Genomic DNA, 15,733 nt, shown 5'->3' with positions numbered 1-15,733 from the left:
GATAAAGAGTGTGTATTGTTGCGTTAAGTATATACCGAGACAGAAAGAGAGTGGTATACCCCTTTCCGCTTAAGTACCCAATACAAAACATTTGTCCACACCATAGTCATACACCAGAAAATCTGAATCATAGGCCAAAGTTCTCCTTCTTTGAATTGCTTTACCTGCTTCGTAAAGTGCATCCCACTCCTCGCATCGCATCGTTACGCAACAGCCGATTTCTTTGAGGGTCATCTCCCAAGTTCGTAGACAAGTCCAAAACAGTAGCTCTAACGTTTCTCTTGTGGTACCATGGACTTTGTTGTCTAGAACTTGAAAGGTCACAATTGCGTATGATGCTATTTGATTGTAGGCTTCCTTCTTAAGCTGGGCAACAGCCGATTTCTATGAGGGTCATCTCCCAAGTTCGTAGACAAGTCCAAAACAGTAGCTCTAACGTTTCTCTTGTGGTACCATGGACTTTGTTGTCTAGAACTTGAAAGGTCGCAATTGCGTATGATGCTATTTGATTGTAGGCTTCCTTCTTAAGCTTCACCGGAGACACACTACCGTCGAAGAAAATGCTGGTGTACAACCGAAAACATTGGTGCAAATGATGTTAAATAGCCTGGATGCTTTGCTGATTTTTATACTTTCGTTGAAACATTCGTGATGCACGTATATTACACGAACTGACTTTAAAGAACTTGAGAAATTTTCTCGTGTGCATCTTTATATGGCCAAGTAAATTATCAAAGTTTTATACACATAGCAGTCCTTATACTCCACCAGTAGCTGAGCAGTGAAATATCATGCTCTCTACGAATGCATCCGTACACTCCGAATGTATTGATGTCAACTATTGACTTTGCTGATTTTTATACTTTCTTTGAAACTTTCGTTGTGATGCACGTATATTACACGAACTGACTTTAAAGAACTTGAGAAATTTTCTCGTGTGCATCTTTATATGGCTTTGACTTTGCTGATTTTTATACTTTCTTTGAAACCTTCGTTGTGATGCACGTATATTACACGAACTGACTATAAAGAACTTGAAATTTTTTCTCGTGTGCATCTTTATATGGCCAAGTAAATTATCAAAGTTTCATACACATAGCAGTCCTTATACTCCACCAGTAGCCTGAGCAGTGAAATATCATGCTCTTTACGAATGCATCCGTACACTCCGAATGTATTGATGTCAACTATTGAGTGTGCTACTACACCTACAAGCTTGTGTGTGCATGTGGTTCGTGTATGCGTGCGTGTTTGATTATTGATTAGACAGTGGAAATCTTACAACCCCTTGTCCCTACGTTTTCTAAAAATATATGTTTTTTTTCTAGGTTATACAGACCCCTTACTCTCTTTCTTGTCGGGCGCTTTTTTACCTTTCTATTCAGGGCAGCGTTTAGGATGTTTTTGAGTATGCTAAGTGGTGAAATTGGATTCGACAGCTGAGAATATGAGTATGATGTCCGGCCGTGCCAAAAACGAACGTTCCTAAATCAAGAAAACAATCGTATGTCGTACCCACGACCTAGTCGATTTTCATGTCAGTCCAGCCCTAAAAATCTTAGTTATATTTATGTCTCTGTAGCGTGCAAAAAAAGAAAAGTCAAAGCTGTCGTGGTACTGGCACCACATTAAGTTGGAATAGATATAACTGTAGTACGCTGCGAGACCAGGACTATCGTCCACCAATAGAACATTCTACATCATTAAGCATCAATATATGTGTGACAATACATTATCTCATATTCAGTTTCTAGTCCATAAACATTCGCCAAATGCGGCTCCCAACATGCAAAATCGGACGGTCTTGTCGTCAATCGTCGCAGGATTTACCCTACCAACGATTACTGCAGAATACGTATCTATTAACTCACCCCCTTGGTAGGGTGCGCATCTAGCACCATTCAGTACCAATTTTTTTTTTTTGATACAAGAATAAACATCGTTATCATCTCACAAGTTGCACCTGTGTGACAATACGAGGAATTAACTGTTAGAACCATTATTTACAAGTGACTTTATTATAATAATAATAAATATAATAAATACAGATATTGTCTAACTACAACATGGGTTATAAAATTGTTATTATAATATATACAAATATTATATAATTACAACATGGGCCCATACTGGACCCACTGACACAAACACCATGACACTCAAATACAGTAGGGTTATTTAGGGTTTTACATTAGCTCCAACACTCTCCTGAATTTAGAAGCAAAATGGGGAGTGAAGCATTGATGTCGTGAGACGTGAGACGCGATTTGGTGGGCTCTCCTCATTTAGTGGTTAAGTGAAGTGTCGTTGAAGAATTTCGGAAATTGTGACACGAGAAAGTAAATTTCTGAAGGGCCCGGCAACATCCGTTTGTTGGGGGCTCTGGTCGGTGGTGTCGGGGATGCTGGGGGTTTAGAGATGGCAGTTTTACACTGGTGACCTAGAGGTCACGTCAGTGTGTATATGTATGTGTGGCTGTGTGCATGTTTTGCGACTCTCTTGGGTGGTTAGTTGTTGTAGTGTAGGAAGCAGACGCGGTAGATTGTGTTAGTGATGTGAGTCTCTGTGTCATCGCTGGCGTAAGAGAAAGCGGCGACAAAGTGCTGATTGGTAGCGGTGGCAGCGGAATTGACAGAGGCGGCATCGGGGTCGACAACAGCGGTTAGCGTGCTAGCGCTACGTTTGCTGTAGGCTGGTGGCGGGAGGCTTTTAGTGAGATAGTTGGCTATGTTCTCGTGCGTGGCGACATATTGCGTGTCGACGATACCTTGTTCCTGAAGATCGCGGATACGGTGAACTCGAATGTCGATGTGTTTTAGTTGTTTTGGTGTACCTGTGTTGGTGATGACATGGACAGCAGATTTGTTGTCACAATATAGTGTAGTCGCGCTGTCTGGGGCGAGGTGTAGTTCGGATGCCTCGCTCGCAGCGTAGTACTCAGCTTCGGCGGTGCTCGTGCAGACGGACTTCTGGTGCTTTCTCTTCCATATAACTGAAGTGTTGCACACACGTATGACGTATTCTGTGGGTGAGCGGCGTATGTCAGGACAGCTGGCGTAACCAGAGTCTGTGTAGGCGTCAATCGTGAGTGCTGCATCGGCCTTGCTGTAGGCGAGTCCGAGGGTGGGGTAGGTTTTGAGCTATCGGGGAACACGGCAGACAGCAGTCCAGTGGGTCTCGCTGGGTTTATTGAGGAAACGAGAAAGCGTATTGACAGCGAAGGTGATGTCGATACATGTCAGGATGGATAGGTAAAGCAGGGACCCGACTAGTTCGCGGTATTCACATGGGTGGGGTAAACCATCATTGGTAGTGAGGTTCTCAGCGGGGACAGGATGGGCATCGGCGAGTCCGAAGTGTGCAATAGCCTCGTCTATGTGGGAGATCTGGACGACACGGACACTATGTTGTCGTGTTCGAGGCTGTCGAGGACTGCCTACTGATTTGGTGTGGGTCGAGCATCGCGTTCAGTTCGGGTCTCTCTAAGTTCGTCGAGGAGGTTGTCCTTAGCTTATTTGAGTTCGACTATGGTGACCTCGTGCTCGTCAGCGGTAGCCTTGAGTTTATGATATTCTGCAGTGTGTGGGGCATGAGCATCGTTGCGTTCGGTGATGGCATCGTTGGTGGCTAGTTCGGGGAATGCTTCATGGGCACTGGGGAATACGTTGACTGGGTGGACTTTGAGTTGGGTGTCAAACTCAAGTATGCGGCCAAGAATATTGTTGAGCATGCGCAGATGGCGTTTGGCGTGATCGAGAGATCTATAGTCATCAAGTCGGGAAAATAAATTTGCGCGAAATTGGTTGGCGGAATCGATGGACGAGAAACTGAATCGTGGGATAGCGACCTGACGGAGAGGGAGCGGGGGTGGGGGAGCGGGGGTGGGGGAGTGAGGGGTGGGTTTATGCTAATAAAGAATTGGTACTAATTAAGCCCATAACCTGTTAGAACTATTTATGTACAAGTGACTTTATTATAAAATTGTTATTACAAAATACATATATTATCTAATTACGACGTTGGCCCTTACTGGACTCACTGCACTGACACTATGACACCCAAGTACAGTAGGATTATTTAGGATTTTACATTCGCACCAACATTAACTTCTTCGTATTCAGTTTCCAATTCATAAACCTTGGCCAAATACGGCTCCCAACAAGCAAAATCTGGCGACCTCGTCAATCGTTGCAGAAATTTTCATACATACGATAACAGCTGAATACTTGTTTTGATAACTCACCCCCTTAGTAAGGTGCGCAACTAGAACTGTCCAGCATCAATTAAATATTTTGCTACATCAAACATTTGTGTATCAACTCACAAGTCGCACCTGTGTAACAATACAAATAACTGTCTACTTAATATTCAGTTTCTAATTCATAAACAAAATACAACTCTCAACGCGTGAAATCTGGCGGCATTAACGTCAATCGTCGCAGAATTTTCTAACATATGATTAAAGCCTAATACTAATTTTATTAACTTGTCCCCCGAGCAGGGTGCTCAACTAGCACTATCTAGCACCATTTAAGTATTTTGATGCATCAACAAACAGTGTTTATCATCTCACAAGTTGTGCACATGTGTGACAATACAGAGAGTTTTTTTTGTAACCAGTTTCCAATTCGTGAACTTTCGCCCAATACTTCTTTCGGCGTGCTAAGGCCATCGGGAAAATAAAGTATCAAGTCGATACTGAAGGAAGTTCATTCTGCATAAGTTGTTCTCATTGAGAAACGCTTTAAAAGGAACCGCATTCATTCGTCAACCTCCACCAGCTGACCACCTGAAACTAAAAGTGTTCCTTGCGACGGGTTACATTGAAAATTACATACACAACACATGAATACTAACAGACAATGCATCGGCAACGGCCACAAGTTTTTCCTCATACAACAAATACACCTATATCAAACTAACCATTAACCAGCTCACCCCCTTAGAAGGGTGCGAAACTAGCACTATCCAGCACAAGTTATACTATTTTGATACATCTACAGCATTTGTTTACTATACCACAAGCTGCACATATGTAACAATACAAAAAGAACATATCCAGTTTTCATAATGTTAACCTTCGCCAAATCCGGTTCTCAACGTGCATAATCTGGCAGCCTTGTCAGATCTTGGACTTCGATATTTTGTGATATATGTCGGGAAAATTAAGCCTTTAACGTCAATACTGAAGAAGTTTCATTCTGCAGCACATAAAATAGGCTCGTTTTTACTGTCTAGGTTCCAGTTGACGAAATCAAACTAGCATAGGGATAATATTAATAATAGTTAAACAGTTTCAATCTTCAATTGTGGAGTTCTGATATTGTTATAGAATAAGTATTGTATTTGAGCTGAAGTAGCTTGAAAATTACCTGACAAGTCCATATTTCAAGCATAAAGTAGATAATATATTGACTCAGTTTTAGAAGGGTTCAAGGTAAAAGTAACAATAAGGCCCAAATAGCCGTTGACATATCATGGTTCGGGGCTTTGAACCATGTCAACATTCGGACAAAACAATAGTACGACTTAACACGAACATATATTTTCGAGCCTTCCGGCTGCTTGTTATAGTGTTGTTCAGAGTCAGATCAATTGCGCATCGAAATTCTTGTATACTCCGCCCGAAAAAGAACAATGAAACAGACTATATTGATGCTTTGTTACAAACTGCAAAATGTTCACCCGGGGCGTGATGCTTAGTTCTTAATGATCATAAACAGAAATATTAGACAACGAAATCCGAAAAATTCATTTTATACGGCAACTCATCACCATGCAAAGAACTGCGCGTTCATTATCATGGCATGGTAGTCCTACATGCATTCATTCTTCATAAGACTCGGGTCTCACATTGATAAAGTGTTTATTCTAATATTTTCTGTGGCATCAGATGCTGGTCAGCTTGCTAATAACTTTGTCATCTCTCAGATGATATTCTGTTCTGTCAAACTTGCAATTAGTTTTCAATCTCTCACTAGACTTCATGCTTCATCGCTCGATAAATGCATTATCTGACGGCAGAATGACCCGCAGACCGAGCACCATTGCTCTGATGAATAGAAAGTAGCATATATAAAATGATACCTAGCACTGCATCGCGTGATGCATGATTTGTATTGTAGGGGGCTATTGCTGTTTAACATAAATATAAAAAATTCAGTACGATATACAGTATTCGCCACAGATGTAATCACCAGTAGTTGTCCACAAAATGAACTACTTTTCGAAACTTCGCTCATCCTATAGGGCGATGATTGCATAGGTTAATGCCATGCTTGTTCGCAGCTCTTTCTCGTGCGCCAATGATTTGCTACACGTAAGGTCATCCATTGCGCACATATCATTACTATGTCTTACATATTAAACATACAGATGTGTGGCAGATATTGTTGTTTTTGGTGTCATCATGTCAACAACCGCAACACAAATGCAGAGCCAGTTTCATTCAGTGGCACGTAAAAATTTCTTGTTTTTACTGTCTAGGTTCCAGTTGACAAAATCAAACTGATGTAGTCTTAATATTCAAGTGTGAAGTCTTGCTATTGTAAAAACAAATGAAAGCTGAAGTAACTTGAAAATTACCTGATAAGTCCATTTTTCAAGCAAAAAGTGGACAATGTATATTGTTCGTATTCGGGCTCAAGACGGAAGAAATAAGGCATGAATGGTGGTTGATAAATTATGGTCCAGGGCTTTGAACCATACCATCATCCAAGCAATACATTCGTGCGACTTAAAAGTCGTGCCTTCTGGCTCCTTGTTATAATGTCTTTCAATGTCAGATAAATTGCGCATCGTAATGCTTGCATACTCTGCCCGAATACGATTAATGAAATATGCAATACCAATGCTCTGTTACAAATAGCAGACTATCGACCCGGGTACGAATTTTCTTAATAGTCATGAACAGAAATACAAATATGTGACGAGATATTGTTCCTCCTGTGTCCAGCGATTATTGGATTCTTTAGGAACTCTAATGGTATCTAGGTATATAAATTGAAGAAGGGTGGATTCAATGTACAGTGATGATGGAGTGTCCTTTAGTAATAAATGGGTCAATATCATCGTATTTAAGGATTGCAACATGGCGTTCAATAGTAGCATGGAAGGTTTAATATCTCATCCTCCATTGAAACCATTTCAGTCAGAATTGCCCCTGAACTTGACAGATTTCAAGTCAAATTTTCTCAGCGGAATTAATTGCCGATTTCGTACCTGAAGTAGGCGAGGCTCAATATCTAGACAGTCGCTCAGCAGCCTCGCCCATTGCATTATCGAACGTTTTCTCATGCTCGGTTGACGACTCAGTTATCATCTTCAATCAAATATGTCATTTGAAAGTCTGTCGAAGGTTATTTATTTAGTAGCTTTAGAGTCCATAGCCATTGATTTCATCAACTTTGTCCGTCATGGCTTCAATAGAAGAAGGAGGAACTTCATATGCCACCTACGACTATTTCTGTCCTAACAAAGGCCGTAAGGATTGACCAGCTTATCACGCTAGAACACTCAATCAGGGCTACTTTATAATCCCCTCATTTACATGTCAAACACATAGCCCGATAGGTAGATGGTGGCTTCTTATAACGAATCTTCTAAAATAACGACATCCGCTTAGTCTGAATTACTGCGATCAAATGACCTCGTATTGGTTTTTAATGATGTCGGAGCATATATCAGGTTTTCTCCACAATGCTTTGTATGTTTCGACATCACTTAAGTAGCTTCACAACACTGTCGTCCGTGGTATGGCTTGCAGACCTGATTGTATTTGAGACTGTCAGTAATGTAGGGAGGTCGTATTATTGGATCTAGAACGAATGTTGCGCCGACTGAAACACTTCTGTAATTTATATGCCCGTTTGTCTAACCTCGAACATTTATTTTTCCTTTGTTTTCTTCGGGTGAATAATTTATATAGCTGAAAGTATACTGCTGGCAAGCGTACGCATGGTACTGTAACATATCTAGTTACATATATAGATAAGAGGTAATCCCACTATAGTAACATACGTTTACTGGGGTCCGACAGGAGGGGGGGGGGGTTAGTCCCCCCCCCCCTTCCTCCCCTTACCGCTCTCATCAGTGCGTACCCATTGCCGGAAAGTGATTACAATGTACGTTAGCACTACAGAATAAAGAGGGAAATTGATTCGCATGTGAATAACTTGTATATGAACTCTATCGCAAGCTTATTCAATCCGCCCCTCAAAATCCACTATTTACTGCCCTGAAACGATGTATTTTCACTAGTCACTACCCCTAAAAAATATAGTAGGGTCTGGGTATATTACTACTATGTGCTCGTCATGAAAACGTACTGCCATAATGGTAGGGGTAGTGATTAGTGGAATCTACATACCCGCGGGGTAATGTTTAGTGGTTCCCCTCTATAGCTACTCAAATACATAGACCGAAGTATCATCAGTAAAAGTGGTATGAAGGTTTTATTCCACAAGCTAACTTACCTATTTTATACATGAACCACGTACAGCGAAAAACCAACTGTATTCTGTCTGCACTTAATCGACACAAACCAATTTTAAAGTAGGTTGTATATGTAAAACACACGAGATTTAAAATTTTCAGTTACGCCCTCTATCGTAATTTCATTATGGTATGAATTTGAGTAGGTTCTGAGACGTAATTTTCTCGGCAGAACTATTCTGCGATTTTATGGTCGTAGTAGGCGAATTCCAAATCTCGCATTTAAAACAGTCGCTCAGTGGTCTATTGAACTCATCTCAGCATCGATAACCTCTTCAAAATCGGCTAGGGAAGCCACGTCTTCATCTACGTTGTCTATACCAAACATATCGATTTTTTTTACGTCGATCTCAGTGTAATGAGTAAAAGTCAGGGTTTAAGTCTTTGAATACTCAGAATTGAGCTATGATAGCAGGCGTGACTTGAAATTATCAATCTCAGGGAATATAGCAACCACTCAAGCGACCATAAAGTTTGTAAAGCAATTTAGTACGCACAGACAGAGTATGGCTAATAATATAGTGCCAATCCCTCGCACTAGACAGAAGGGATTTATCCCCTGGAAGAAAGCCTTCATACTACTATTTCTGCTACACGGCCTTCTTGCATCATCACGAAGGAGTAGCTGCGAGTCATATCAGTACACTTGTGAGCTATACTATCAATACTTGTACATGGTGCTTTCAGTTTTACTATTAAGGATTATCACTAAAAAAATTACGGTCATACGAGTTCGCTTGATAGCTATAAATACATGTCCAATATTTCTCATATTTTTAGATGTATTTGTAAACGCGAGGTATAAAGGGCTGAGGTCGGGCATATCTCGAATCATCAGACTGAACATCCATATATAATGATCTTCGAATAATACTCTTTGTATTACACAGTTTCATGAACTATGGGTTTGGCGACATTTCTCGGTCTGCCATAACAAGGCGCTGTTTAAGTCTCTGTATATGAGTATCACCGATAGACACTTCAAAAAAGTTGTTATGCATCGTTAGGAGGCGCCGAGCTGGAGAATTAGAACCACCATACACGTTATTCTACAGTTACAGACATTGGACCTTCGAATCATGTGCTTATTTGCCCGTCTGCGGCCAGTGTGTCGACGGCGAGTGCCAAGATACGTAGCTTTAGCTATGTTTTTTTTTACTTTCTTAGTTTTGGTAAACGTGCTAATATGTGGTGAACTAAGTGACCTCAAAACACTTGTGGTGATTCTTGATGACTTTGCACAACAATCCCATGATTCATAGTGTTTTCAGGTGTAATTTACACGTTTACCCTAAAACTTAACATGAATGAATCAATTTAATATATTGTGAGTTGAGAGTCACAATTTGTCGAGGTGTGACTGTAGACTCACGTTCATCAGCCGGGTCGTCTATATGGTATGAAACTAACTTCTTACACTCATGGTCAGTACGGACAGTAGATATACCCTATCCTTTCCATTGTCTGCTGTGACTTCGAAGGCTAAAAAATGGTATACCATTTGTCATACACCATACACTGCCTTTGATATTTTCATTTCACGCACAAGAGGTGGAAAGAGAAGCAACTTCCCTCATCTGAAAACTATAGCCTCGCGATCCTTCCGATTGCGCCGCGGCTGTTTCCAAGAAGCTATGGGCCCGTGTGGGACTCGGAATAGGGGAGATTTCAAAACAACAGCAATACTACCGTATTGAGTGAAATGAACAGTTCTTTAGACATTCTAAGATGCGAGTTTTATACGTTGCGTGATGGCGTGATGAGAGACACAATTTCTGCGTTTCATTAAAATGCATCCCGTGACGGTGGTCAACGAACGATTGAGAGCGTGATAACGCTTGTAAAACTGATGGAATAAACTCGTAGATAACCTTGATCGAGGTTTGTCACACAATAGTGTCGGGCAAGCTTGTGTCCATCCTCAGCAGTGAGTATATTGTGATAAATTGTAACACTCGTGCTGATCGACCGGACGCCACATACTCGTCTGCGGAATTCGGATCTATGTACACGGGAAAGAACGTCCTAGCCCATATTTACTGCGGTAGCGACTCGCACGATGTACCGCGTGTAGAGTGTAATAATTTATTATCGATTTGGTGTGTCACGCAGTGCCTAATTATGACATCGAGTCCGCCGCGTTCAGCTGGTTCTCATGGGAGTGGTACATTGGTCATTTACCATCATTGTATCTAATCTGCAATCTTACTAATTTCGTGGATGTCTAGGTCGAAACCGTAGGTGGCATCCTGTTTTTTTTGGAATCAATCCTATGCAATTATTACTTGCAATTATTGATAGCGATGCATTCATCATTTAACATCGTTGTACCTAAACTGCAATCTAACTAATTTCGTGGGTGTGTCTGTGTCGACACCGTAGATTGCATCCTGAATCTTTTGGAAACAACTATTGCTTGCAATCACACCCCAGGACCGAAAAACTAATGAATCATCAATCGCGCTTTATGATATCATCAAACGCTTTTCCAGTATCTCATGTGCCATTCTCAGTCGGAAGTACGGCATCTGCTCCTGTCCAAAGTCGAAGATTTGTCCCAATGGTATCCCTGAACTGCCTCTCGACCGATACTCGCTGAATTGACACGCAAACACCCCGCAATCAGAACCATTGTCCTGTTGCGGGGTGAGGTGCACTGGCGTAAAGTCTGCCCAATCTTCTAGTGGGAAAGTTCGACCTAGATAGTATGCGTTAAGGGTTGGTCACCATAAGTGAGACTTTTAGGAAACTATGTATCATACCTTCGGTGTCGCTTACTCATAAACAAACGCTCGAACCGATAGATATGGATATACGTAAGGCTATAGAAAAGTAAAAAAACGGGTACCATAAGTAGCAGACCGTCTACAGGCATGGATTTGTTTTTAAGCTCGACTGATATCGAATCGGTATGGAACACACACTTCCAGAGTTAATAAATGGACACATTCAGAAGAGTATCACATATTCACAGCAAAACCCAGTGCACCGCGACCTACTTTGCTTGTCTCAATAGTCACGAGACGTGGTCAAAGCTCACGGCACACACCCCTACAAAGGAAGTTTACCATCAAGGATACAGCCATATCGCTAAACACGTATGCGACCCACTGTCCACCGCCCAGTTTTCGATATTAAACTGAATAGATTGTGGCGGCCTGAAGTATAATTTGTAATACCACAGCAATTTTTATGACCATGATCGATGCCCTTGATCAACCACCTTACGTATCTATACATATACTCTTATTTTGTAAAATCGACATCTCTTAGTATACACACACACTAGAAACGCACACTCGTTGATAGTCATCGCTCTTCACATCCCTAACATGCACCTCTTTTATAAACTATCTTACCTTTTTTAGCCATACATTCGTCATCTAGATACATTCGCAACAAGTCTTGCACATCTTGACCGCCCCCCGCAAGGCTGTCATAGTACTCGAAGCGTTTCTCTACAAAGTTAATAATAGCAGTCGTCCAGTGGCTGCCGCGATGAACTGGTACTATAACATATTCCATTGAGAATAGATCTACCTGTGTAAATTTCATTGGACAGTCAAAAACGAACGCATTAGAAAAACAGGTGGGTACTCTCTGCGAGTTGAAAATTGAATCTTTGAGTGTATGCAGAGTGAATTTCCTCACACTGAAAATTGTAATAATAATAATAATAAGAATAATGAGAGGGATGCGCTAATTGGAAATTGGGCACCACAATAGAAGTCCGGGTGCTTTGTACTGAAAAAGACTAATTCGAATTGGGGGATTTTTGGATATAAATATCCAGTATAAATATATGGTTTAAATTAGAATCTCGGATCTTTTGGTCAACTCTATAGGTAGACCAGAAAACTGAGGGGCATGCTCAATAAATTTTTTTTTGACATGATTTTTATAAATATACCTAAAAATAGTCAAAAAGGGTGATTTTGTCATCAAATCGCCCTTTTCGAGCCTATTTCTGGGTATATTGATAAGAAAATGAGGGTTAAAATATGGATTTTTGTGCTTGCCCTCATTTGTCTGGTATACCTATGGAGTCGACCAAAAGATCTTAGATTCCAATTTGAACCATATATTTGCCCTGAGCATTCATGTCCCAAAACTCAATTTGATCCAGTTTTTTTCCAGTACAAAGCACCCACATATCCATATTCGTGCTCAATTCGAAATAGCGCACCCCCCCCCCCCAGAAAATATAGATACAAATAAAAAATTGAACAAAAAAACAATATGACGACGATATAATAATAAATATAATAAAAGTAACAATAAACTAATAATAATAATAATAAAAATAATAATAACAAGAATAAGAATAAGAATAAGAATAAGAATAAGAATAAGAATAAGAATAAGAATATATATATATATATGTATACACACACACACACACACACACACACACACACACATATATATATATATATATAAACATATATATTATATTGCATATATAGTCATAGATAATCATATATAATCATATATATATATATATATATATAAGAAATTCCATATGTTGTCTACCTCCTTTCCAGGCGACTATGTACGAAGTGCCTTCCACCTTCGACCGTATAGAATATAGGATTGTTATCCGGAATATATTTTCATATTATACACGACAGTAAATCAAAATCGACCGTCAGTACTTTTTCCTGGCATCACCACATCTGCGAATGGAAATGCTTTTCGCCTAGCTTCAAGATGATTATCTATCACGTTCGAGGATTTTGAACAAAACAATCGCAACAATAATGACAGACACCGACGACAACGCAACACCCGCAGTCGGTACGAATGTTGAAAGTAGAGTAGTGGATAACAACCGACATGCTCACCTTACCCTCTTGGTCCAGCGTTGCATCTTCTCATAGCCATCGTGGCGTAACTTTGGCAAGAAGTGGCTATTGAAGCAATGTACTCGAGGGACACTGGCGCCTGATCTGTTTGCCCTGTCGTTGATCATAGCCATGTACATATTCACCAGCTACAATACCATGATATGAGAGGGAAATGCCAAGTCAAGAGGTGGTGGGTAACGGGGCATGTCATCGGTTGTCGCCCAATTGTACCGATAAAAAGGTTCCTTCAGAACAGCAAAACTTTGCTTTGCTACGTACCAAGCATACTGCTTGAATATCGTACAACCATTCATCAACACGGACTTAATGTAATTCACACCCTACTATCTATATGGCGGGGGGTTTCTTTTGGTTTTTCCTCTGTACAGATTTTCCTATTTTATCAAAGCCTGTTCTACTGGGCCTTGATATATTCTGTGCAGGATCACATATGGCTTGTGCAATACGCATATCATTTTGTTAGACTCGGTACAGAGCGCGTGAATATCTCAATTGCGACACACAGAACAAATACCCAATAGCCTCTGCTCTGAGCCCAGGTATACGAATGCACTCTTCCTCAACCGCACCCGTCGTGTCTTGAGAACAAAGCAGGCACACCCACACACCCACCCACACACTAGCACCCCCTAACCCCCAAGCTCAATAACTGACAGAAGCAGATCAAGTGTCCGTCGGTTATGAAGAGGACAAAATGGGTCCCGTCGCCCTACACCTGCCAGTCCCACATACCGAGTCATTGAGCCATTCCAGGCCATCCAGCCGGCATAGGTCGCGCTGTGTGACGCTGCACTGCAAACCACTCGCCACCACATCTGAGTCGTTGAAACTCCGCCGACGCCACACGCGCTTGACTCTCTCTCTGCCGTCGGGGGGAATGGGTATCTGCTTGAAGTGTCGGTCGGTTGTTGGTAGACTGGGACTCGGTTCCTAAGTACGTACGGCAAAGGCAATTCGGGTTAGTTCTATTTGGCTTATGTGCGTGTGGGTGATTGATGGTCTGGAAGTTATCGCAATATCAAAGGATCGTATATGTATCGTCTGCATAAAGCCGTATTTTGCGTAGTGGTGTGGGCAAAAAGACGTCACCAGTATTCATTGGTTACGGTTTTTAGGGCAGACGCTCGATATTAATCCGTGTTTTTATTTGACCGTCGCTCCACCCAACACGCCTTATGTGCAAGGGAGGCATTCCCGAATGATTTTCTTTTGCTAGAAGCACTGATTACTGATAAAGTATGTATACGAAAATTCTCGTTTTTTAAAGGCGTCTAGCTACTTAGTGACGAATCACCAGTCCAGCACAACACAGGTGCCTAACTGTTAAACCAGTTTCTAAACAGGTTCGCCTGCACAACCACTTACTCACCTCAAGGAACGAGATATCCTGGAAGCTCTGATTCAGCGAATTGAATTCATCCCGGTTTTCCTTTTTGGTCCAATACCCAGTCGCCTCAACATTCCAATCGACAATGTTTGCTCTGCTTGTCTTGACTTGCGGCTGCTGGGGGCCATACAATGCCATAGATAACTGCTTGCGCAGCTCATCATCGGCCTCGTCATCTGTGACTAAACTGATTGCGTAGCGTGTGGAAGAAAAACCCATACTTAAAAACCCAGCTCTCGAGCCTTATTGGAATATAACATACAGCTAACGAGGGTTTATACTTAAAAGCATCGGAGAAGCACATATGTGTAGCGTACAGCACTATCTCCTGAAGCACTCAACGAGTCCAAGGGGCGATCAGGAGCTCTAGACTGATACGCTTGTATGCGTAAGCGTGAATCGAAGACTCGATCCGAATCCGGTACGGGTTGTCCGCCGAATGCACCTCATTCGTGTGGCATACATGAGCCACCTCAACCTCTATACTCGCAATTTATGAACTCAAAAACATACGCCATACCGACACACCCAAACGCTTACTCAATCATATCTGGCTCAGGTGCAACACTGCTCGTAGATGGCCGCCCCGGCTTGGTTTCTCGACCGGGAGCAGTTCTACTCGGAGTAGATCTTCTCGTTTGCCGGCGGGGTGCTTCCCTGGGGGATGCTCCGGTGCTCTTTATCTTTTCATTTGTCTTTCCTTGCAACTGCGCTCTGCCAGACTGGGCTGTAGGCGGTTCCTGTATCAAATGAACCATTTGTTAACGAAAAAAAAGTGTGACAGGAACCAGTACCGAACTACTACTAGTCGGGTAGTACGTCGAGACGGATTGTGAGGGTCTAGTACGCATCAGCTGACAACTGAAGGTCGATTGGAATTGAATGCAAGACATTGTGCTCACCTCCACATCGATGTAGTCTCGCATGTTCCTTGACGGCTGATGAAGGGATTGCAACGTAGATGTAGATCGATTCGGCTGCAACA

The 15,733-nt window shown here is 41.7% G+C and overlaps 2 protein-coding genes across 2 annotated transcripts; both read right to left on the bottom strand.

Moving 5' to 3' along the window:
• Nucleotides 1-10,923: 10,923 nt before the first annotated feature.
• SARC_06598 (hypothetical protein) lies at nucleotides 10,924-14,967 on the bottom strand (the record flags this gene model as incomplete). Its single annotated transcript, XM_014299483.1, has 5 exons — nucleotides 10,924-11,191; nucleotides 11,853-12,033; nucleotides 13,343-13,486; nucleotides 14,094-14,291; nucleotides 14,731-14,967. The coding sequence occupies 5 exons, from the start codon at nucleotides 14,965-14,967 to the stop codon at nucleotides 10,959-10,961; spliced, it is 993 nt and encodes a 330-aa protein (XP_014154958.1). The 3' UTR covers nucleotides 10,924-10,958.
• Nucleotides 14,968-15,284: 317 nt separating this feature from the next.
• Nucleotides 15,285-15,490, bottom strand: SARC_06597 (hypothetical protein; the record flags this gene model as incomplete). Its single annotated transcript, XM_014299482.1, has 1 exon — nucleotides 15,285-15,490. A coding segment is annotated over one exon (206 nt), but the record flags the coding sequence as incomplete, so codon positions are not given.
• Nucleotides 15,491-15,733: the final 243 nt, after the last annotated feature.

This window comes from Sphaeroforma arctica (genome assembly GCF_001186125.1).
Source record: "Sphaeroforma arctica JP610 unplaced genomic scaffold supercont1.477, whole genome shotgun sequence".
Lineage (NCBI taxonomy): Eukaryota > Ichthyosporea > Ichthyophonida > Sphaeroforma > Sphaeroforma arctica.
This window is presented reverse-complemented; position numbering and strand designations above follow the sequence as displayed.